Raw genomic sequence first — 24,222 nt, 5'->3', positions numbered from 1 at the left:
CATACTTTATATTTCAGTGTATCTACATGCACCTTTATGTATGTATATATTACTATAATATATAAATATTGCACTTTTTTTTAAACACCCTACTCTGTCAGATTTCTCAATCCTTTTCAAACATCCATGACAGGAGCTAGCAGGTGGACTGTGCATCCCAAAGGCTCCAAGTGCTCCTTAGAATCTCTTCCAATCCAACTCATTGTGTCTCAGGTCACTAGTGGCAAGGCCTGAGCTCCAATGCTGCAGCTAGCAAACCCTGACAAGCTCCAGATTGGGAAGAGACACAACCAGCAAGGGAAACATCAGGGAGGATCTCCAAAACCATTTATTGAAAAAAAAAACCAATAGCAATTCACATTAATCCAAAGCTGGACAAGCAGGAAGAGGGATGAGCTTTGTCAGGTTTCTTAAAGGGTCACCGTGTTTCTGGTCTTTGAACAACCTTTTCATCCCATTCCACAGGATGCTGCTTTGGGAAGGTAAGAGGCTGTTTTTTCCTTCCACCAGAGTGGCATAAAATAAATATGTCAACTCATATGGGTTGTCAACACACATATGGGCTGTGGGGTTTTTTTTCCCCATGGGAAGATATCACTTAATTAAGTAGCATTATACTTGCTTTCTCTATCTTATTGAAACTTCTGGTTTTTAACTGAAAACTTAAGAGACTTGAAGTCTGAGAGTACCTGAAAGGCCAGCACTCAGAGAAAACCAGTTTAGCAGCCAATCTTGGCATGTCTTATTCAGTACAGCAAAGCCCAGGGTGTTTTGCTACAGAAGCTCTAACCTGGATCCCAAACACTGGGAACACCTTGGACACTGGGAAAGCTGGGGTAGGGAAGGACCAGAGCAACACAAGAACACCACAAAGGGCTCATTTTCCTTATTAAACAGGCAATACCTGTACAACATGGCCACAGCCACAGGTGCTTGGCTGGGTACCAGAGGTGAGAACATTTTCTGTATCTTTCTTTAGGACAGGCTTTCATGAGGCTGGTATCCATGCTGGATCATGCATGTAAATACAAAGCTTTGGTGAAGCTTTGGATACACTCAAAGGCTGACTAGCAACCACAGCTCAGCCTGCTCCAGCACCCTGGGAAATCTACCTTCCAGCCCTGCTGCTGTTCCTCCCCACACCAGGGACACCAACACAGGAACAGCTCAAGGAGCAGGATGGTGAGAGATTGAGGAAAAAAACCCAGGGTTTTTTTTGCCAAAGCAACCAACATCAATTGCACTGGCAGGATGTGCACAGCAGTAAGGAAGGTTTGTTTATATGCGGCTTGAATGTAGCTCCTTCCCCAGGGAAAAGTCCTGCCTTGTCCATTCCTGTCTCTCCTAGAGATGGAAGTCCCTCCTGGAGGTGTGAGGGGGATCTGGCAGCACTTCTGCCTGGGGCTGAGGCTGGCAGGGCTGTACCAGGCTTACCCCCAGCACTGGATGGTCTTGGGGCAGTCCCATGGGAGAGCTTGGCAAACCACAGCCGCTGTGGGGCTAGGAGAGAGAGAGAGAACAGTGGTGAGGTGCTTTGCAGAGGGTTATTAGCACTGGCTGGACAAATTCCCAGCACAGAAAACACTGAGCCCCAGACTGGTGCAAGGCCCTTACCCTGTGCCTGCCCTCCTGGCTCCACGCAGAGCCATGTGTCCCATAGGAATTCAGTGTCTCCAGAGGGCTGCTGACACTCCCAAAGAGCCCTGCAGCTGAGCTGGGGGAAGAGTGCTGGGGCACTGAAAGAACAGGGCTCAGCTGCTTTTCGGGAATAAGCTGGTAAAAAGGGGGAAAAAACCTGGGGTATGGAGCCATCTCTTCCCAGGGGTCCCCAGTGCTGGCAGCATCCATGCTGCAGAATCCGTTCAGGTTAAAATGCTGTGGGGGCACGCCAGCCCCGGGGCCCAAACAGCCCTGGGGATGGGAGATCATGTCTTTGCTGAAGCCATAAATGCCAGGCTGAGCTGGAGACCGCAGGAGTGGGCAAACATAGTCCTGCCATGGGCTGGGGTGTGGAGAAGAGCTGGGGCTGTGGCCACATACCCCGTCCATCAGCAAGTGATGGTGCTTTGGCTGGCTGGGTGGTGCCACATGGTCCTGGCACTGGTTGGGCAGGGAGAAGGACTGTTGGATATCCTCTTGGAGGGGCTGCACGGCTGAAAAGTCTCCCTGCAGCTGCTGAGCCCTGGGTGGCTCCTGTGGGCAGGGAGCTCCCAGGGCTGAGCTGGTGGCCCCGTGCCATGGGGCATCCTGTGCTGGCTGGAAGGAATAGAGCATAGTCTCCTCCTCAGCTGGTCTCCACTGGGAGCCACTGGACAGCTCTTCCTGCTCAGCCAGCTCTGGGAGCAGCCCTGACACAACACTGAGGGGCTGCTCCCACAGCAGGGTGGGGGGCTGGGCCAGGGCAGTGCTGGGCTGCCCTGCACACTCTTCCAGGTGGCACATCGAGTCCTTGTTCTCTGTGTGGCACGGAGCAATGCCTCCCTGTGGGCTGGGGACCATGTCTGGCAGGGGACAGACCTGCTGCCCTCTCTCATGCCCATCCACTGGAGGGCTGGGGATGCAGGAGAGAATCTGGTTGCTGGCCAGGCTGTTGTTCAGGGATGAAGACTGGTCTGGGTCCATACTGACCATCACCATTTTCTCATCCAGCAGCAGGAGCTTCAAGTCTTCATCATTCAAGTCCAGGCCCTCCAAAGCACTGAAGATCTTATTGGAACAGCTCTGGTCACCCTTAATTGAGAGCAGGTCCATGGTGGTCAAGAGAGGGTCCTCCTGCTGCAAATCCAACAGCTTCTCTTGGAGACTGTTACCCACTGAAGAAGCTGGAGCTGTGCCCACACTCCAGGCATCCCCTCCTGCACCTGGCAAGGACACACTCTCAAGCTGGAAAGTGCTGCTGAAGGAAGGGTTTGGAATGGGAGCTGAGTGGGAGGTGTACACCGCCTTGTCCTGTTGCATCACAGCACCCAGCAGAGACCTGGGGTCAATGTCATTCTTCTGGGAGCACCCTAAGTGGCTGCAGGGGGGCTTCTTGGAATTGCTGGGTTTCCCTTTGCTCTGGAAAAGGTCGGGGAAGCCTGGGAGAGGGTGAGAACTTTGGTATAGAAGTGCCTCTCCTGTAGCAAAGGTGAAGGGAAGATGCATGGACCGCTTCCGAAGGTGCTCTCCTCCTTCTTCGTCTCTGCAGGGCAGGAAGAGAACGGAAGAGAACACTGTGGCTGACATGCACAAATCCACCACAGAAGTGCTTCTGCAAAGGGCAATTGTGATCCCTGCAAGCCAAAGTCCCTTTGCTACATCCAGCATGCATTCACACAAATACACTCACACAAAAACTAAGCAACTGCAGCATAACTGAGCATCACCCCTATTGAGGGGTGGCCTTGCAGACAGGGATGTGGCTGAACAGCACCAAGCACAGAATCCCACAGCTGCTCCTTTCAAAGGCACAAGCAGCAATGACAAATCCAGCACCCTGCCCTGCTCAGGACATCCCAGAGCCATAGAGAAAGCCAGGCTGTGCCCATGCCAGCCCCAGCACGTACATGAGGGGTCTCTGTGTGACCACGATGTACTCGGGTTTGCCATTCTTGTAGACAAGCCGGGCGTTGGCCTGCACCCACTTCCAGCAGTTGTCCTTGGTCAGCAGCCGGAACACTGTCAGGCCACTCTCCCCTGTCTTCATCACTGCCGGGAGGAAGCACCAGTGCTGTCACCATGGCACACTGCTCTTTCCAACTGGAAACAGCAGCAGCATGGTTGGCAGGCACAGGGGACACCATGCAGCAGAACACCCCTCACTGCACTCCACACCAAGCTCCCTGTAGTGACAGGAGCAGCACAGCAAAGCATCCTGTGGGAAAGAGCCACTGGGCTAGACAGAGCAGCCAACAGAGCTGCCCCAGTCCCAGCCCACTCATCAGCACAAGTGACCAGGGAGGGGACTCTTACTCCTGACGTGGTTCTCAGCACAGTACAGCATGTCAGCAGCATGGACAAACTGGTAACCAGTGCCACACATCCGCAGCTCCGCCTCAGTGTAGCCCAGGACAATCTTCCCCCTGTGAAACACAGAGAGCACACTCAGCTTAAAGGCAAGGCTGGGGGGGGATGTCAGGAATGGAGCGCTGAAAGCTCTGCTGCTTACTTGGCATCACATGCCAAGGGGGTGAAGTCCAGCTTGTGCTTGGTCCTGAAGATCATGTTCTTGGTTCGGATCTGCAGGATGGACAAGGGCTGCAGGGGTGTGGAGATGGCGAACAGAGCGAGCTGGGGGGGCAGGACAGAGCCATCTTCAGACCTTTCATTCTGCCCATGAAGGAATTTCAGCCTGCCTTGAAGGTTCAAAGCCTGGGAAGAGAAGAAAAGCTCAGTGCCATTCAGAAAAGTGAGAAGGAAGAGAGCTGCATGGAAAGGGAGACATCTGTGTACAGAGTTGGTGTGAATAGAATCATCAAATGACACCATGGTTTGGGTTTGGAATGACCTTAAGGATCATCTCGTTCCAATCCCCCTGCCATGGACCAGGACACCTTCCACTATCCTAGGTTTCTCTATACCCCATCCAACCTGGCCTTGGACACTTCCAGGGATGGGGCAAGCGACAGCTTCCCTGGACACCCTGTGCTCTCCAGTGCAAAGAGGAGGAGGGATGACCACCACCTACTTGATTTTAAGACATGCTTTTAACAGAAAAACCAAGCAAAACATGGGAGAAAAGCATTTGATTATTCAAGATTCAGCTTTTCTGAGAAGAAAGGAACAAAATGCACAGGGAGAGACTGTAGGTACAGGCCAAACCTATGAAAAACGGGGGAAGTCTCTTGCTGAGACAGGCAAGTGCTGCACATGGCAGAAAGGAGCACAGGATCTTCCAGGGGGTGGTTTCAGAGGTGGTATGAACCTCTGTGGTGAGCCTGCTCCTCTCCTGCTGTGGGGGGTCTGTACTCACCAGGAAGCCAGAGGAATTATCCAGGAGGCAGCGAAAGCGGCACACAAAGCTCCTCTCCAGGAAGGAGGAGTTTTCTGGGAGCAGCTGATCCGGCTTGTAGATGACAGCCGAAGAGCTCAGACTCTTCCCTGCTGGGTAAGAGAAGGACTGAAAGAATCAAGTAACGATTCACCCCAGCGAGGGTTGGAGGTCCCCGGCACTGGGCACTGCAGCAGTTTGCAGAGCACAGCAACAGAAACTGGGGGGAAAAGCCACATTTGGATGAAGCCGTGGCCTGAGCCACATTGGTGCAAGTGGTGACAGTGAGCTGGCCTCCCAGAATCCCTGGGGAACCACATACCTCGTGCCACCCAGGATGGCAGCCTGCCTTTACCTGCTGGAGAAAGCTCACCCTCAGGAGTGTGTGGTGCGTCCAGGGCCCAGTGGAGATTGCGCCTGAACTCCGGCTGATCCTCAGTGTGGATCAGCTCAAAGACGCTCTGGTGTATGACATCTGTCTAGAGGGGACACACCATCTGTAAGCTCTGCAGCCTGTCCCCAGTGCCAGTTTTCATGTCCCACCTGGGAACAGCCCTTGGCTAAAGGAAGTTGGAATCTTTCCCCCAGAACTGATGTTGGTGGGAACAGACAGCATATCTTAAAGAACCCCCTACCCATGCTGATTTCCTCCCCTGAGAAGCCTAAAGAGCCAATACAGCTTCCCTCTGACATTCCCAGAACTCAAAATCCTAGTGCTGACTTAAGAAATGAGATGAAAGCAAGGATTTGGGAACAAAACAGCAGCAAGGCCACTGCATCACTAGATAATCTGCAAGAGAACAATGCCCTGGGACTTGCTCCCTGTGCCCAGGTGGACAGGTCTCATCTACCCCAGGTGTTGGGGACAGACAGCTGTGTGTGGGTGACATCAAACCACAGTAGCTGAAGGACTGCAGGCAAGTTCCACTTCCCTGTGTATATGATCTAGTGTCCTCCAGGTTACCTGGGTGCCCAAAGTGCTGGAGCCTTGCGGGATTTTCCAGGATTTGAGGGGGCGCCCCAGGCAAACCGGGCAAGGAACCCCAGACATCTCACCATGGCCATTAACTCCATGAAGACCCATCAACATGGCTGCTGATGAAGTCCCTTGTCACCTACCAGTGACCACATCAGGCAATAGAGGGTTCAAATTCTCAAGACCAAGGAAAAGCCCCAAACAACTCCCTGAGACCGTGTGATCCCTGCAGAACCTCCTCCCTGCAGGGAACTTGGGGCTATTCTCCACCACCAAGGGAAAACTGGCTCTCCACAGCAAGTCAGAGTCTCACCAACCTGATGAAATCCCAGATAGTCCTGTATCGTATGTGAGGAGTAAAATATCAGTCCTTCTGATGTCACCACCAGCACGAAGCCATTGAGTGCCTGCAGGAGAGAGGAGATCAGCAGGTACAGGCCATGATCACTTCATTTTTACAGTAGGACACTGAGCACCCAAAGCCTGGCTAAGCAGGCAGCTGAGCCACCACATATGGCCTCTCTGAGCTCATGCATCTCTTCCACACAGCTGCCTGGGAATATCCTAATCCAGACTGAAGGAAAATTGTGTTTCCATCCTGGGAGCATTCACTCAGACTCAGCTTCGCACATTCATCCTCATCCTGTGCAGGGAGCAGATAAAAGCCTCTAAACTTCTTGCAGTATGAAAGTGGACACCATCAGGAACGGGTCTATTCTGGTGGAGATGAGCCTTTCCAACAGCCTTGAGGGCCTTGGCAGCCATGTGTGGCCATCCCAGCTTCCAGAGGAGTGGCCTGGAGATGGACCATGGAATACCTGGACTGTTCATGGCAAGGAAGGTGCTGCCTCTGCTGCCTGTTTCCTCCTTAAGGTGACCAGTGCTGAAAGGGCCTTAACCAGTGGAAAAGCCAAAAGCTAAAGCATAAGGGTTTGGATTTGAAATTGCAGCAAAAACAATCTGATTTCTGAAAAGCCAGTTTGTTCCAAAGCAGCAGGGAATTTAGGTTAAGACTGGTGCCTGAACTTGGGGGAAAACTACAAAATCCCTGAGTGACCCCAGATCAGCTTTTCCTTTTAGTCAATACGCAGAATTATTTAGGTTGGAGAATCCCTCTAAGATCATCACCTCCAAGATCACTTGCTCTGGAACACTACCTGTTTCATGCAGACCCCACACTCCTTAAGTTGAATACTGTGCTCTGTTTTCACAAAATAAATACCCAAAGCTGTTGTGCCTGTGTGGATTTGAAGTCCTAAACCCTCCCCACAGAAAAGAGCAAATGCAGCCATCAATCTCAAGTTTCCATTGCATTTTTAATGTTACACACTTAGACATTTCACAGTTCAGTGGCCTTTCCATCCACTCCTCAAGATCCAGAATTGCAAAGCCAATATTCAAGGGAGCACTGGGCTTCCTGGCAGGAATAGGCTGAGCTGATCATAGCCTCTGTCTTACTCAAGAGGGGCTCATCGCTACTGGTTTCATAAACTTGGGAAGTAACTTGGGTGTTTTCCCTGATCTAAAAACCCCACAGCTGGCAGGACAGGACACATGAGAAGGGACCAGGGTGCTGGATGACAGTGTCCTTTACACCTGCAGAAGACTAGAAGGGGCAGAGGAGCTTTCCTACTAGTTTGGGAGTGTAGCTCCTTTCCAGGAGCCCTGGCTTTCCATCCCTGCTCTCTGGCAGCAGGCAGGAACCCACAGGCAGAATACTGCTGACACAGGCACTGACAGGATCCAGGGAAGCACCCTCAAGTGCCACAGGCACAGCACCAACCCCTGTAAGTCTCTGTGGCATAGAGCCCAGGGCATTGGAGACCTTGTCATCCCACTGCCAGGGCTGAGAGTAGCCTCAGAGCAGGGGGCTCCCTGAGCCCCTGAGTGATGTCTGAGTGTCAGACATCACTCTGTGGCTCAGTGTCCCCAGTTCTGAAAATCCCGAGTCACCCAGCAACTTCAAGCCCGTGGTGCTACCCAAGGAGCAAAGGCAGTGAAACCCTATGAAAATCATTGGTTTATCTTCCCAGAAGCTAAAGAGCTTTCACTACCCTGCCATCACCATGTGACCACTTCTCCCTAAGGGGAATAGATCCTGATGAGGACACTAACAGCACGAAGCAGGACACCTCTGGAAGGCAGGGCTCCTGCAGTGTGGGCCCTGTGGCTTCTCAGAGCCAAAACTATCCTGTACCACTAACCTGGCAGCGAAGCCACAGTAGCCAGCCCTGGCCTGCTTCCCTCACTTCATAATGTACAGACAATCATTAATTAGGGCCTGGCGTGTAGTCCCAGCCAAGTCCAGCTATTGTTGCTGTCAACTCCCGTTTCATTGTCCAGGTCAGAGTTTCTCCCCCCTCTCCTTCCCTTTATTCCAGGCACAAATGCTCTCTGTATTTACTGGGGTTGATCTCAGTGTGTGGGAATCTGCTGCATAGGTTAATTAGTGCTGCCAAATGCACTTTAACCCTTTGAGCAGCTACAGAGGAAGAAAGGGGAAGAATCAGAGCAGACCAAGAAACAAATGAAGTTTGGCCATCAGATATGACCAACCAGGTGGAAGTATGTTTATAAGTATGGAGGAATGTTTCCTTGTGGGGTACAGAGACAGATTCTGAGCTCCTGCCACATGCAGGGTCACACAGATAGACCCTGAGAGAGCTGAACCAGCTTTTCAGACCCAATTTGGCACCTCTAAAAGGATGGTGCCCAACTGTGAGAGGAGCTGATGAACAGGACATCAACGCTCAGCAAGCCCTGCTGAGCAGTTTTGTTATATCCTGAGGGAAAACCCTCAGGTTGCTGGTTATTAACCAGGCTGGCTTTAGCACTTCTCCCCCTAGACACAGAGATCCTCAGCTCTCAGGCAGGACAGTAATTATACTTTGTACTGAGTGAGAGCTTGGATGGGAGCTGGGGCTGCCCAGCATGCTCAGCCTATGCTGGAGGACAGCCAGGCAGGCAGGGGACAGTGCCACAACCTGTGCCCAGGTGCCAGGCAGGGGACAGCAGACCTGTGTCCTTGCAGGACCTCGTGCTGCCAGAGCATGGCCTCTTCCCATTCTCTGCACAACTGAGGACATAAGGTGACCTCCTGGCACCTCTGAACGAACCATGGCAGCTGCAGCACCACCAGCCTTGTCTCCAGCATCACCAAAGAAGACCACTAGGGAAAACAGAGCTCCTGGGATACACCCACCTACCCTGTGTTTAAGGGATGAGCACATGGCCCATCAGCACCTGTGTGCTCAGTGTAACACATCACCTCCTCAAAATCAGGGGAGACTCTCATCACCAGCGTTTGGACAGTAGCCTCGAGTCAGGATCAGTGTGCCCATGTCGAAAACTACACTCAATCACCTCACTCAGTTTGGTTCTCATGTTACACTTTTGGCACACTTAGACATGAGGGCAGAGAAGCAGAAAATATGAATTACCATGCTCAGAAACCTAAACCTAAGATGTTCCTTACATATGCACTATTTAAAAATGACAACTTTTCCCAGGAATAATGGGAAAAGCAGGGAAGAAGCAACAGTTTCTGCCCTAGTGACCTTTGGAGGTCTTAAACTTCCGCCCAGTAGAAGCACAGTGAGCTACACCATATGAGATCACAAATCACCTGCTATGACTGAAAGAACAGCCTGGTTTTGGAATACAACTCAAAGGAGCTGGAAGAGGGACAAGAGGAAGATCCTGTGAAGGCATTTGTGAGGAGCACTAACCTGTAGGAGCAGCTCACCCTCTGGAATCACTGCTGAGGCCAGAGCTGGTCCAGTGCTACAGGATGGGTCCCTCTGGGCTTCTTTGGCACCAGGATTCTTCAGAGCAACTGTACCAAGAAAAGGGAAGGGACATCAGTGCTGCAGGAACATACTGCCACAACAGCTGGAATGCTGCAAGCTGAACAGTGCACGGGAAGCTACCATGCAGTCACAGCCCTTTGCTTCACCCCTCACAAGAGTTGATTTGAACAAAATGTTTCCCCACCCCTCAAACACCCTCAACTGTTTCAGTCTGGGTTTTTTTCCCCCCCACTCCTTTTGCCCCCCTTTTAATAACCTGTAAGTAAAAAGCAGTTAAAGCCAGGGATCCTTAAAGCAGGTAGGCATCAGAATCATAATCATTAAAGTTGGGGAAAGATCATAGGGCCAAGCCATTCCCCAGCACTGCCACCAAACCATGTGCCCAAGTGCAACATCCACAGGTCTTCTGAACACTTCCCGGGACAGTGAATCCATTGTTGCCCTGGGCAGCCTGGTCTAATGCTTGACTTCTTTTGTGAGGAAATTTTTCCCAATACCCAAACTAAACCTGCCCCAGCACAGCTTGAGCCATTTCCTCTTGTCCTGTTCCTTGGTCCCAGGAAGCAGTGCCCAGCCCCCACCTGTCAGGGAGTTGTGGCAAACAGAAAGGTCCCTTCTGAGCCTCCTTTTCTCCAGGCTGATCCCCTTTCCCAGCTTCCTCAGCTGCTCTCCTCAGATCTGTGCTCCAGACACTTTCCCAGCTCTGTTCCCTTCACGGGACATGCTCCAGCCCCTCAATGTCTTTCTTGTTGGGAGGGGCCCAAATTGAACACAGGATTCAAGGTGTGGCCTCAGCAATGCTCAGCACAGGTGACAGTCACTGCCCTGGCCTTGTGGCCACACCATGGCCTTCCTGACCACCTGGGCACATGCTGGCAAACAGCAGCAGAAGTCTGCCCTACACAGGAGGCATTGCAGCAAATCCCAGGATCAGGAATGTGCCATTTTGAAGGACACAGCTCAGTCAGTGATGTCTCGTTACAGTTCAGCAATACAGTAGGTTTACTCAACCAAATTAAGGCAAGCCACGGCTCACAGTGGGAGAAAAAACAACATAGAAAACTCACGGATCCAGACACAGACACCCAAGATCTAATAGTGGTTCATGCACAATCCACATGCATGAGGGAATCTGTCACTCAGCTAAACTGAAGGGTGTGCCTGTCAATTTTTTTCTGTACTCCCCAAAAGAAAGGTTCCTGGGGATATTTTGGTGTGGATAAAAATTAAAGGGTAAGAGGACAACAAGCCTGTGCATGACAGGCATGTCCAGAGGACAGAGGAGCTCCCAGGAAAGCTGGGAAGCCTCTTGCCAGCACCATGAGGACTGAGGACAGCATTCAGTTGCTGGTAAACCTGCTGTTCCCACTGGGATCCAGGAGGAAAGGTGTGAAACACCAGCTGCAGCACAGTGGCCTGCCAGCACAACAACGGAGCCGGAGCTCTCTTGGATCTCCTTTGCCAGGTCCTGGACAGCAGGAGGGCTGCCAAGCTCAGAGGCTATGGGAGCATCAAGTGAACCCTGGAAGCAATTGGACAGCAAATCAGGAGACAACAGCCACCAGCACATAAACAAAGCCAGGCTCTGTAACAGGCTCTGCTTTTCCTGTGCTTTGTTAAAGCAGCTGCTGAAACTCAGCTCCTCCATCTGCAGGGAATTGATCCTGAAGGATCTCAGATGCTGCAAAAAGGCAGATGTTCCAGAGTCAGGCTTTGGGAATTAAGTTTTTCCACCAGGCACAGGACCATCCCAAAGATCGACTTTGCTCCATAACCAAAGGCAAAGCACAGTCCAGTTATAATACTTACAGAAAAACACCTGATACAGCAGCAATCCCACTGCTTTTGGGAGCTCTGAAGAATTCCCCAAGCTCAGCCTGCACAGACTATTTTAGGAGCCAGCCAGGCATTGGCTGACACCAGGTCTAAGGTTACAGCACATGTTTATACAACTGTGGGTCAGGCCTGAGCCAGCTGGGGTGGACACGCACAGGCTGCTGTGGTCTCATGCTTTCCCACCCCAAGGGACCACTCAGAGTCCCCTGTCCAGATTGGAGCCTGCATAAAATCTTGGAGAGGGACAGGCCATGAGGCAGAACAGCATGAGAGAGGCCACAACACCCAGGCAGGGCCCTGTGGTGTGAACAGAGCAGGTTTGTGCCAGCCACCTTCCAGCAACTCGCTTTTCTGGTCGCTGGGAGCAAAATGCAGGAGCTATCAATTATTAAAGGTCTCCAGTCCTCCTCCGTGAGCTCCCAGCCTGCTGCACTGGAGGTGAGAGAGAAAAATAAACCTGGCTGACAGGAGAGCAGCTAAAGGTGCTGCCCTCTGCTCAAGGCTCTGGTTTAATGTTTCGGTATTGCCCTTGCAAATAGAAATCTTGATCTCAACCGCTGCCTAAAACCAGGCTTTACTATCAGCATCTGGATTGTGGAGCCAGAGGAGACACATTATCAGCAGAGAACAGGGCGCTGTCCTCTGTGGGGATGTCTGCCACCAAACAGGATCCAACCACCAGGGTGTGAGGGATAAATCAGAATTCCAGGGGAGGCCCCCGCATGAAGTTCACCAAACAGTGCCTTTTCCACCCAAGCCACCCAAGGATCCCCAAAGAGGACAGGCTCGTGGCTGTGGCCACACCAGGCTGGCATCCTGCCCGGTGTCCCCCAGCCTTGTGTGTCCATAAATAGCCCCGTGCAGCCCCTGGAGTCAGCAATTCAGCAGAACTGTCACAGCACATCAGACTGATGGAGCAGAACGAGCCAGGGAACTGCCACATCCCCCCTGCTGTGTGCATCCTGCCTGGAGCTGGGCACCAGGAAAGGCAGGATACACTCCAGGCACAGCACACTCCTTCACCTAGGGCACCAAGACCAGGTGTGGCCTTTGCCCTTGCTGCACAACTGGGGACAGGCACTTGCAAGGAAAAAAGAGAATGAAAAGGGTAGAAGTGGCTTTTCCTGGGCTGCCTCCCTCTGGCCACCAGTGTCATCTTTGTTGCTGAAGGTGAGAAAGGTGAGAAGCTGGTCACCTTTGAGGCTTACACAACTTTCATGCAATTTCTTCCAAGAAACAGCTCCTGCCAGGCCCTGCAGGCTATTTGGCCACAAAAAGCCTTTTAGCTGAGAGGAAGAAACTCTCTCGCGTCTCTGGGGAACAAGGTCCCTGACCACACCTGCCTCCCCACACAATGCTCCCTGCCCTGTGGTCATCCTCACACACAGTGCTCACCAGCTCTCTGCTGCCTGGCCTCGTGCTGTCACCGGGCAAGCAGGACGGGTGACAGGGGTGGGTTTTCTCCCTCCATCTCCAGGTGCTTCCCAGCCTGGGAATCTCTTTCATGTGGTGCTGCAGGGACACCTTGCTACCTACCAAGTTTGACAGTGAACTCCTGAACCAGCCAGGGCTTTGTAGACCTGAGAAATCTCTGCAGCACAAACAGGAATTAACATTTTTGAGAGGTTATCTCCCAGGCCAGGGCTTTGTAGACCTGAGAAATCTCTGCAGCACAAATAGGAATTAGCATTTTTGAGAGGTTATCTCCCAGGCCCCTTCCCTCCACAAAGCAAAACCTCGTGGTGGGAGCAGGGTTTCCATCAGCCATTGACTGCAAAGGAGAAAAATTAAACAACTCAATCCCAAACCTGCTCCAGGTGTTGAAGAAGGAAACCAAACTGCTTCCTGACTCTTCAAGAGCTGCAGGAAAGGGCTGGGCCATCTGCATGGCCACTGTCAGTCTGAGCAGGTCATAGAGAGGGGACAGAGAAGGATTTTGGTATTGGTGCTCCCTACAAGCCTTCTGCCAAACAGCTCAGCATGTGTAAGCCACTCTGGGGGAAGGATTGATTGATTTCTTAACAAAACTGCCTTTTATCCACCTCTCTCTTTCTGTCATTTGTGCCAATCCCCTGAAGAACTGGTCTTACCTCACAGTAAAGTCTCTACCCCCACGAGTGGATCTCCAGATCTCACTTTCCGATCCACTTCTCCAGCTTCTCCTTGCTCATGGGCAGAGGGACCTGCAGCTCTGCTGCTCAGTACATCCTCCTCACATCAAATAACCCCTCAATATTGCTTTCTCCTACATTTTATTGTTAGCAAGAGAGAATATATTGGAAGTTTAGAAAACATAATGTAAATGGCGAGGGAAATGGGCAGAGATTTGCTGACACCAGGCCACAGAGCCATCTTTTCCCTGCCTTGCTGAACCATCAGTTGGGTTCTTATCAGTGCTGTTCAGAGCCCATTTTCCAGCCACCGGCAAATACTTCCTTTCTATTTGTTAATTCATAATGGATACCATGGTTTTACTTAACTTTGTACCTGCCACAGCTTCCTGTTGGCAAAAAATTCATTAAACAGATTCATTATTTATCCCTGCCTGAATGGTATGGATGCCCTGCTTTCTAAGAACACTCTTTAATAATGGATGGCCTCTTAAAAGATCTCACTGCACTTTTAGAAGCAAGGAGGCCTTGATTACATGTAGCTTTTGGTTGTGTCAATTGGGTCTCAAAGGGAGAAGCATGAGCAGGAGTTTAAACAAGGACAAAAATGACCTGCCAGATTTTCCTTCTTCCTGCAGCATCACCAACTGTTCGAACCCTCTCTCTCCCACTGCTCCTCCCTCAGGAGCTTTAGTGTCTATCATAGAACAGTTTGGGTTGGAAGGGACTTTAAACACCACCTGGTTCCACGCCTCTACTGTGGACAGGGACACCTTCCACTAGACCAGGAAGGATCATCCCAGCCCAAAGCCTCAGCCTGGAGTTCCTTCCCAGTCCTGCTCCCCCACCTGCCTTTGCAGGAGCCCTGAGACAGCCCAGCTGCTCTAGGCAGCAGAGCAGGCAACCCCAGGAGCCCACTGTGAACCCCAGGGAGCTACAACAGCTTCCCAGCAGCTGCTTTCCTGAGAGTCAGGGAAAAACACTTGGCAAGGAAAGCACACAGCAGGAAAACTCTCTACCTAAGGAAGTCACAATAATTCTCCACCTTAAATTGCTCCTCCAAGGTCAGCTCATTACCCAGGCAATTAAAAGAGCACAGTGATCACAGGACCAGGTTTTGTTTTTCTTAAACCAGCCCTTAGGCTTCACTGCTACAGCTCTCTGCTGTGCTTGACAAACAGCTCAGGAGGAGGGAAGGCACACAAGTGATGAACAGCATTAGTCCCATGCATCCCCCCATTGCAAGCCTTCATCCCTAAGCAGAGATTTCAGGGGCAGAGTCATATAGCCTATAATAATGATATAATTAAATACACTTTTCCAGTCTGACTTGACTGCAGCTCAGGCACTTTTTGGGCCACCACAGCTCCAGCGATAACAATTTGGGTTCATATCACAGTTCAAAGGGTAAGGGTCAGTCTGGAGGCTGCACATTGATCCTACAGCAGGTACCAATGATTTAAAGAGGACTCTGGGAAAATCCCTAAGCCCCCAACATCCACAAGCATGATATGTTTTAAAGATACATGGGACAGAAAAACTGCTTAAGTTTTGGATATATGACCTTAAGCTTCCAAATGGAAGAGATCAATGCAGAGCTCAAACCCACAAAGAGCTCAGAACAACTCTCTGACCCACAATCACAGACTATGCAGCCAACAAGCCAAAAGTTTCTAAGGCCACAACATATGCCATGTTTCTGCCTCTCCTCCCAGCCAGTGATGCACCTGAGGCGCCCAGAGAGCCAGGCAGGATGCTGCACACAGGCAGAGGTGCATCTGCATCTCTGAGGATTCCTACTTCGAGGCAGGGTTAGCCCATTGCTATGGGGTTCAAACATGCAGCTCCTGGCACCATGGACAGACCTCTTCCTGTAGCTCATAAACCCTAGACTTGATCCAGAACATCGAAAGGAATCCCACAGATGAATCACTGAACATCAGGCACAGGTCTGTGACAGGCATAGGGCACCCTGGGGACAGCCAGCTGGCGCCCAGCAGGGGCTACATTCACACACCAGAAGGGCCAGTCTTGCTATAGGATGGGAAGCACAGCTCAGATGACCGTCCCAGCACTCTGCAGGAACAAACTGTGAGAGACACTTCTCTAAAGTGAGCCCCTTGACCACTGTGACATCTGCCAGTTGGCCTCCCACCAGGAGTTTAAGTGGCCCATGATACACAGATGGCACCCAACAGACACGTGAAAAGGTGCCTTTGAGGCATCTTCATTTTTTGATGAGAAATCCTCTCACAGAGCAAGACAGCAAACCTTCCCCTGGAGCATCTGTTCTTGTTTCCTCCCCCTTTCCAGAGGGTGAAGGAGGTGGAAGAGACAGGGACCACTCCTCCCCTCCCAAGAGCATTTGCTGGGCCCTTGCTCCAAGAAGCAGAACAGGGAGGGATTAGAGGGGAGCAGCCTGGCCAGGCACCACTGGGATAAGCTGCTGGCACACAGCTGGTGTGACATGCTGTACACCCCCTGGAGTGGTGGCACGGCCACCGACAGCAGTACATGGGCTAGGGGACAGGGAGGTGCCCTGCAGCACAGTCCTACCTCTGCCAAATGCCATGGGCTGAAAGAGCCTCCAGCAGAGCAGGGAGGAAGGTCAAGGCAGTGAATGATAATTAAAAATACCTGTTCACCAAGGCAGATAAGAAACAAAGCATTTGGGAGGACTGCTGTATGGGAAGAAACCTGGATGGGAAAGGAGGACATAGAAGCCTTTAAATCAGGTGCTACTGGTGTTTGGATAGGACCCTCAGCTCCTTTTGGCCCTTCTGGTCCAGGTGCTGAGTTCTGGTCAGTGCTGCTTCTCCAGCAGGATGGATGTCAGATGGGCTGGATACCCTGCTCCCTGGCAGGACACCTCTCCCAGTGTCTCCATCCCTCCCATAATCCTGCTCTCCTCCTATGCTCACCTCTTTCATGGCAAGGAAGCACTTGTGTGAACTTGGGATTGCAAAATCAGGCAGTGAGGGAAGGGAAAGGCACTTGGAAACCTCACAGAAGACAGTGGTGCTGCCCCATCACAAAGGGAGCCTCTCCCAACTGTCATGGATCAGGAGGAGACCTTGGCTGAGATCCCTCCTCCCCCAGAGCTACTGAACACAGCTGGCATTGAGCTGCTTCCTGCTTTGTTAAACTGGAGAGATTTGAGTGGAAAAAAATGGAATGGAATCAGTCCACAAACACAACCAGGATGCTCTTGTCTGTTGCTCTTCCAAAGCCCTGAAGAAAGCCAGAACCAGGGCGGCAGAAGAGCCACCAACACAGCACATCAGCCCAAGGAAGGGTTTTTGTTTGTGTAAATAACCCTGCTCAGCCAAGGCAGTGCTTGATGGTTGCTAAACCACTCCACAGATTAAACAACAGAACACTGAGCAGCAGCAGCCTAAAATCCTGTCACTGAACTGCAGGCCTTTAGCCAGGCAGAGAGGCAGCAGGGACAGCTTTCCTTTGGGCTATATAAAGAACAAAAATCCTCACGTCCTCAGGAAAAACACACCCTTATAACAATCAAAGACTTTTAAGCCCAAACAATCTTCCCCACATATCATATGCATAAATTGAGATGGCAAAGTAACATTATGTTCATTATTAAACCGATTAATAATTAACAAATCAATAATTATTTATTTATTCTGGCAGGGGATGGGCTGGCATAAACCTGCTGGGTGAACTGCTGTCAGCGATCATGGGCAGCACCTGAGACCTGCTCCAGCTGTTTCTCCTCACAATCCACGGCAGCACATCCCAGATTTTGTCCTTGCTTTCCCAGTCTTCTTTTAGGGGGCACTCAAGCAGTGTGGATAGATAAATAAATAAAAGTCACTTAAAATAAGTTATTTTGTTGATAAGCTTGCCCAGCGTTCCATTTAAGGATTCTTTTAAAATTAGTATTAAGCATCACAAAGGACTCAGCGACTCAGCTCAGTCTGCAATCGCTATTTGCATCTGAAAGGCTGCAGCTCTCTCTCCTTCCCTGCCACACCTGCCTCAGAGCCACCCCACAGCTTCGGACAAACTGGAAATCGGTGTCATGGAATTCAACCAGATCGAACGACGTGGAGGAGGGTGGTGGGAAGGACCCAAAACAAATAAGACAATCTCAGAACAGTAAATTTCCTGATGACCACAGATGTGGCCATTCCTCTCCCAACTCACCCACTTGCCAGTCCTATAATCGAGGTTAAAAGAGAGTGGAAAGGGCGGGGAAGGAAAGCATTGAATTTATTTAATGAGAAATTGCAGTGACTCTGTGGCTTGAAAACGCAGTATTTTCGAGCCACTGCTACTCCACCAGGAAAATCCAAGGATACCTCAATGCCCTCCTGAGGGCTCCTCTTAATCACAATTACAGCGTGGCGGAACGGTTCCCGAAAATAAAAGATTCCCAAAAAATAAAAGGCTTCCAGATCAACTGCAAGCACATCACTGCTTACTGCTCACTGCCAGCACCGCGAGCCTATCGGAACAGAGGGGGGAAAAAAGTCACTGCCACGGGAAACTCCCCAGCCGGGACACACAAGGCTCTGCCTCAACCTTCCCGCATAAACCAGAATATTTTACTTCAGGAGAACCCACAAACAAAATTAACTTCACCCCTCCAGATCCCTCTGATCCCATGGCAGGGTCAAACACAGCCCCAGCCTGGCAGCTGGAGACGGCACAGCAATAAAATGTGCGCTAGAAAAGGTGGAAAAGCAATTCTAGAGGAAAGAAACCAAAATTCTGAGGGGTAAGAAGATTAAATTCTAGGGCAGGTAAAGAACAAATATTCAGGGGAAGGGGAAAACAAAATTCCAGGGGGGCACGGCAAAATTCCATGGGCGTCAAGACAGGAAAGAAACAAAATACGAGGGGGTAACACCCACCATAATTTTGTTATGTACAGTAAATATAATTTGCGCCATTCCTTGTATGAAATATGTAATATTGGATGCTTGTTAAATCATGCCCGTTGTATTAGTTCCCCCCCCCCCGCCCCACTTTTGCCGGCGAGACTGAGTGTATATTGGGAACTGATTTACAAGTAAAAGATGTGGGAGATGGGCCATCATCGGTGCTGATCGTCCGCGATGGATATCATGGAAATACTCAGACAGATCCATGTGAATGCAGCCTTCCCGTAACTCTCATCAAGAATTCAACTACTCCGGACATTGAATTATTTCTCCTCATCACCAAAAAAATATTATTAACCTATAGACTCTGAATAGAAGAAAAGACTAACTGCTCAAATCTTGGCCTCAGGCGGAATTTTCCCTATAAAAACTGCTTGGGCCAGGATGGAGGTGTGTGGGCATAGGAGAAAACCTCTGCTGAGGCTGACTCCTTGTTGCACACACAGGGTCGATCCCGGGCTCGGCTCTGTCCTTTCCGTGTGGCTGGCTAGACAGAATTTGACCGCAAATAAAATTATTTTTATTTTTAATCTGGCTGAATAAATTCTCATTTATAACAATTTGGAGTAGAAAAAATAAAGTAGGGTGGGAGGGAGCCCCAAAATCCAAGGGGAGTGGGGAGGGGAGAAACCAAACCCAAAACTCGAGGACAAAAAAACCCAACCCAACAGCAAAATTGGAGGGGGAGAGAGAAATACCACAAAATTCGTGGCGGAAGGAAGGAATTAATTTCAAAGGGAAACAAAACAAAAAAAAATAAAAACAAAAACCAAACAAAAAAAATGCCGCTGTTAAAACACACAAGCATTCGAGGTTGGAGAACTCACACACTTCAAGTGGGGCAAACCCGTCAAAATTCGAGAAGAGAAAAAAAATCCCGAAAAATTCGAGGCGGGATCGACACGAAACTCCTGAAAGTGCGGAGGAAACCCCAAACATTCTACGGGTGAAAGAAAGCACTGTTCTGGGAGGGAGAGAAAACATGTTTTCGGTGAGGGAGACCTCATGGAACTCTAGGGAACAAAACAAACCCAAAAAAACAAACCGCCCACCACTAGAAATTCTAAGTGAAAACCAGTATGTGAAGGAAAACAAAACCACGAAGTGTTCTGGAGAGAGTGCGGGGGAAAGGAATTGCCGAAGGGCGCAACAACACCCCGGGAGGGAGCGCCGCAGCCGCGGGAGCGGGCAGCGGTGAGGGAGGAGGTGGCCAGCACACAATTCCAGGCTGGAACTGCGAGCATGGAAGCGGCGGGAACGCGCCCATCCCTTACCGCCCAAGAAGCTCCTGGCGCGCAGGAAGCCGGCGCTGAGGCGGAGCACCGAGAGCTTGTCCAGCCCGGCCAGCACGTCGGGCGGGAAGGGCAGCAGCCCTGCCAGCCGCTCCAGCTCCCGGTTCAGCCGCGCCCGGTGCCGCTTGGACGGGTTGGAGTCGCCGCCTTCGGCCGGGCCCGGCCGCGTCCTGCCGGGCACAGCCGCGTTACCGGGGAAGGGGGATACCCCTCAGCCCTTTCCCAGCCCTCTCGCCCTCACTCACGCCCGCGGCACCGGCTTCCTCCGCCTGCGCCCCGCGTACATGGCCGGGCCGACAGCGGCCGAGCGCCGCTCCCTCAGGGCGAGAGGCAGCGAGAGCGGGAACGGCCCGCCCCCGGCGAGGGGGGAGACGGCGATGGACGGGATCTGGGGCTGCGGGGGGCGACGGATGGCGATAGAGGGGTTTGGGGGCTGAAGGGGGAGCTGCTGGGGAGGAAGGATAGTAGGGAGGAGGGACACGGGGGGTTAATGAGGAAGCGAAGGGGAGCGAAGGAGGATTTGGGGCGGGAAGGGGCTGTGGGGAGCAGGGAGGGATGGGTGGGTGGGGATGTGAGGGATGGTGGAGGTGGGGGAACTGGGCCGTGGGTGCCAATGGCTCGAGCAAGCCGCTGGTGCTCTGCCGGTGCCAGGTGCGCAAGGGCCGCACGCCCGAGGCTTGCAGATTTGCGATGTGGAGCAAGTCCTTTCCGTGCCAATGTCCTCCCTCAGCTGTGAAAACTCCTTCCCAAGTACGGGGACATTCACACGTAAGCTGAAGGTACCCGTCTCGACTGATGGGCCATAATTAATTCAACTACGCTCACTTGGAGACAGCTGCAACATCTCAGAAGGTGTAAAGAGTCCCCAGGTGTTCCGTGATCCACAGTATTATTCAGTGTGAAGATCACCGCCCCAGGGAGAGGTACAGGCGATGCTCCCACTAGCCTCAGCAGAATATAAACTCCATGCATGCGATTGTTGGACTGTTTCCCTTCACCACTCGATGGATGTAGTCTGCAGTCACTTTCTCTCCACCTTCCTGTCTTTTCCATCTCTCCCCCCCATGTTTACTGTTAAATAAAAATCCACGCTATTGGCACATGGTGCCATCTACACCTTACTTTGGGTAGACGCATCTCTGTAATAATTTTTAATAGTCAGATATTAACAACCATGTGTGTCAATGACAAGTGTAACCCTGCCTGTGAGTCCCACAACCCCACAGGGCAGTTTGGGGGTGCAAAGGGGGGACACTGTCATACCTCTGCTGTTGTGCATGCCCACAGTAGCTGGGGACAGTGACAATGAGAGTGTCACCCACCCAGCACCAGGGCTAGGCTTTTCTCAGCACTTGCTCAGTCAAGGAGGAAATGGAGAGACATGGTTTTGGGTCAAAACAAACATCAGCACAAAGCAAACTGCCTTTTAATACATCACCAAACACAGGGGTGAGGCTCCGGACAGCTCTTTTCTCCTCAGCATCTTCCAGCTGCCACCAGCAGCACAAAGAAATCATGGAGCAGAAAATGAGATGCTGCTACCAGAACAGACTTTAGCTGTACAGCCACGAGGTACAGAGAGATCAGACACTAGTGGCAGAAGATAGACAGACCCCCCCCACACACACACGTCTGTCACAGCCCCAAGCAGCAGAGCCCCCACCCCAAGGTCCATCTCTTGCAGCATGGGGAACCCCTGGTACACCCCCAGCACTGTCTCACAGGCACCAGAACAACAGAGGCTACTGAGCAGAGTCCATCCTGCTGCTTTTTGGATCTGGATCATGGCCAGTCAACTCCTTGCCTGACCTAGGTGCTCCTCAAAGCCACCTTAGAGTGGTCCAGCACGTTTCAGCATTGCTCTGCTCCCAGCCTGCAGAGAGGAGCTTGACCTTTCCCAGGCCCCATGAGCAGAGGCAAAGCTGGGCATGAAGGATGAGACTCAGGGAGATGAGGCCACTCTACACCAGGACATGTAGGCTTGCTGCTGGCCCTGCGCTAATTGCCCGATTTAATTTGATCCATAAATGCTTAACACTGGTGTGCAAGGCAGATGTGATGCTCAGGGTGATGGGTGCATGAGGAGAAGCTGTGAATGTTCCCAAGAACTCTGATCTCTCTAACCCAATGTTGCAAGTCAGTGTGGTCTCAAATCATCCCCACCCTCCCTCCCCAAAAAAATCATTGCTTTTTTTGTGGATTTCCCTGATGGATCTGCAAGACTTTGCTCTCATGTTGGGGGAAAAAACAATTCATTCACATCTTAGGTTACATATATAGAAAAGGAAGAAAATTCAACAAAGTGGTTGTTCTGGGCTGCAGAACAATGGTTGAGGGGCACCAAGTAGGTCTGAAGCAGAGAGGCAGCCAGTGGTCAGTGCATCCCTCCCTGCCTTTCCTTCCTTTCCTCCACAGGGGGAATTCTCACTCTTCTCTGTCCCACGGCCCTGTGGAGTAGAGGATGACAAGGACAAGCCAGTGACAAACCCAAGGAGAGCTTGGCTGGACCTTCCCCACCCTGCATCCCAGAAAAGTCACAATGCCTGGTACCCACCTCTCCCAAATTCCCTGGGAGGCCTGCTGGAGACCCCACACCCCCAAGATGCCTCCACCTCTCACTGAGACCCTTCAATGCTGCTGAGCATTCTTGAAGTGCTTGGTAACATCTTTTCCAAAGGATTTGGATGGTCTCTGGAGGAGATGGAGAGCGCAGGAGGAAAAGAGGCTCAGGCCAGCTGAGATGATGCAGGCGACTAAACAGCAACATGGCAAGGGTGGTCCAACACAGGAGATGAGGAGACCATGCTATTTTGTTGAGAAACAGCAGCTCAATGCTACCTGCCTGTGAGGCAGCAGCTCCATTTGCAAGAGGCTGCCCCCAGCACATGCATGTGCCAGCAAGCAATGTCCTTCCTTGGACCCCAGAAACCCACAAGCCTCCCCAGTGGCACAGCTGCATTTCCCTGAAAGACTTCTCATGGAACAGAAAGTCCAAACCACTTCATCTTAGACTGCCTAACAAAACCCTGACAGACCAGGGAGCATGGGGCACAGCTGGCAGGTATGAGAAGAGCTCACAGCTGCTCCTGGCTTTCCAAGACAGGACTCCTGGTTCACGTGGAGTTCCAAAGCAGGCCGCCCACAAAGGATAGTGTAGCTACACCGCTGGCAGACCTCTGTGGCAAGCATGTTTCTCTCACTCTCAGGATTTTTCACAGAGGTGCACAGAGAGAAATGAAAGAGAAAACAATTTCTATTTCTGCTCCTTGTTTTTCATATGTGGAATGTGTTTGGAGAATTGTTTACCTGGAGTGAGTGCTTGATTGGATTCTGGTGAGGATTGTTTGAGCCTGATGGCCAATCCAACCCACCTGGGGCTGGACTCTGGAGAGAGGGTCACGAGTTGTGTTAGAGTTAGAGAAAGTAGTATGTAGTTTTAGTATCTTCCTTTTTATATCATATATTAATGTATTTTAGCATAGTTATAATAAAGAAATCATTCAGCCTTCTGAATTGAGTCAGACATCATCATTTCTTCCCATTGGGTTTGCCTGCATTTATAATTGTCTTGGTTTGAAAAGACAGGAGTCCATGAAGGAAGGCAAAAGCCTCCTGTGAAATAGAAAAGGTAAACCACCTCCTTCCAAATTGCCACAATTTCAAAATTAAAAGGCTCTCAGGCAAAAATATGGGAATGGGAACAACAGTTCTTTACTAGGAGAAAAACTAAGTAAAAATAATAAGAATAAAAATGTAATTAGTACAAACTAAACTAGTGATAGAGTCAGAAACCTGATACCCTGAGGAGTCAGGGTGTTGGTAGTAGTCCAGTTAAATGGTGGCTGCTCCTCCTGGAGTCGTAGATGAACTGCTGCTGAAGCGGTGATCTGTATGTAGAAGGGTGTAGTTTCCTCTGAAGGCCTGGTAATAGTTGGGCCTGGTCTTCCTCTGGGAATCCAGCAGAGAAGAAAGCTGCTCCTCTAGGAATCCAGCAAAGGGCTGCCTTGCTGTCCCAAAAAATGCTGATTTTATGCAGGTAGGGATGCTTGGCTCCTCCTTCTGGGTGGAGCATCTCACCATGGGATGATGTAGATTTACCAGTCATGCAGTGAGTCATTTAATGGTCCATTAACAGAAGATATCTTCCCAGGGGGAGACATTGTTACTGAAAGAGATAAGAAAACTGTCCAACCTCCAACAGATGGCAAATAGAATACATGCTTATCTTACAAGCCAGGACAACAATAGACCTCCACAGGAGCTGGGCACCCCTCAGGTCCTGCAGCCCTCACACCTCACCTTGAGCTGGATCTCACAGGTGC

General features: G+C 51.0%; 1 protein-coding gene across 1 annotated transcript; it reads right to left on the bottom strand.

The window, feature by feature from the left end:
* Positions 1–308: 308 nt before the first annotated feature.
* Positions 309–23,089, bottom strand: LOC116183113 (aryl hydrocarbon receptor-like). The gene is made up of 12 exons (XM_031505333.2): positions 22,979–23,089; positions 20,146–20,294; positions 19,883–20,070; positions 9,674–9,780; positions 6,263–6,352; positions 5,343–5,448; positions 4,952–5,079; positions 4,148–4,350; positions 3,952–4,061; positions 3,546–3,687; positions 1,615–3,181; positions 309–1,500 (listed from the first exon to the last, which is right to left on the bottom strand). Exons 1-12 carry the CDS (start codon positions 23,087–23,089, stop codon positions 1,345–1,347), a joined length of 3,057 nt encoding a protein of 1,018 aa, XP_031361193.2. The 3' UTR covers positions 309–1,344.
* Positions 23,090–24,222: the final 1,133 nt, after the last annotated feature.

The sequence above is a fragment of the Lonchura striata genome, chromosome 8 (genome assembly GCF_046129695.1).
Source record: "Lonchura striata isolate bLonStr1 chromosome 8, bLonStr1.mat, whole genome shotgun sequence".
Taxonomy (NCBI): Eukaryota; Metazoa; Chordata; class Aves; order Passeriformes; family Estrildidae; genus Lonchura; species Lonchura striata.
Note: the sequence above shows the minus strand (reverse complement) of the source record. Positions and strands in the feature narration are given on the sequence as shown.

Bases quoted from the DNA above. Each gene is read 5' to 3' on its own strand.
- LOC116183113 (XM_031505333.2), bottom strand. From the start codon at position 23,089: ATGCTTGCCACAGAGGTCTGCCAGCGGTGTAGCTACACTATCCTTTGT. The intron at 5,449-6,262 runs GTTGGTGAGACT...TGTCCCCTCTAG, and splicing joins ACTATCTGGGATTTCATCAG to ACAGATGTCATACACCAGAG. The intron at 3,182-3,545 runs GTACGTGCTGGG...CCTGCCCTGCAG, and splicing joins GTCACACAGAGACCCCTCAT to AGACGAAGAAGGAGGAGAGC.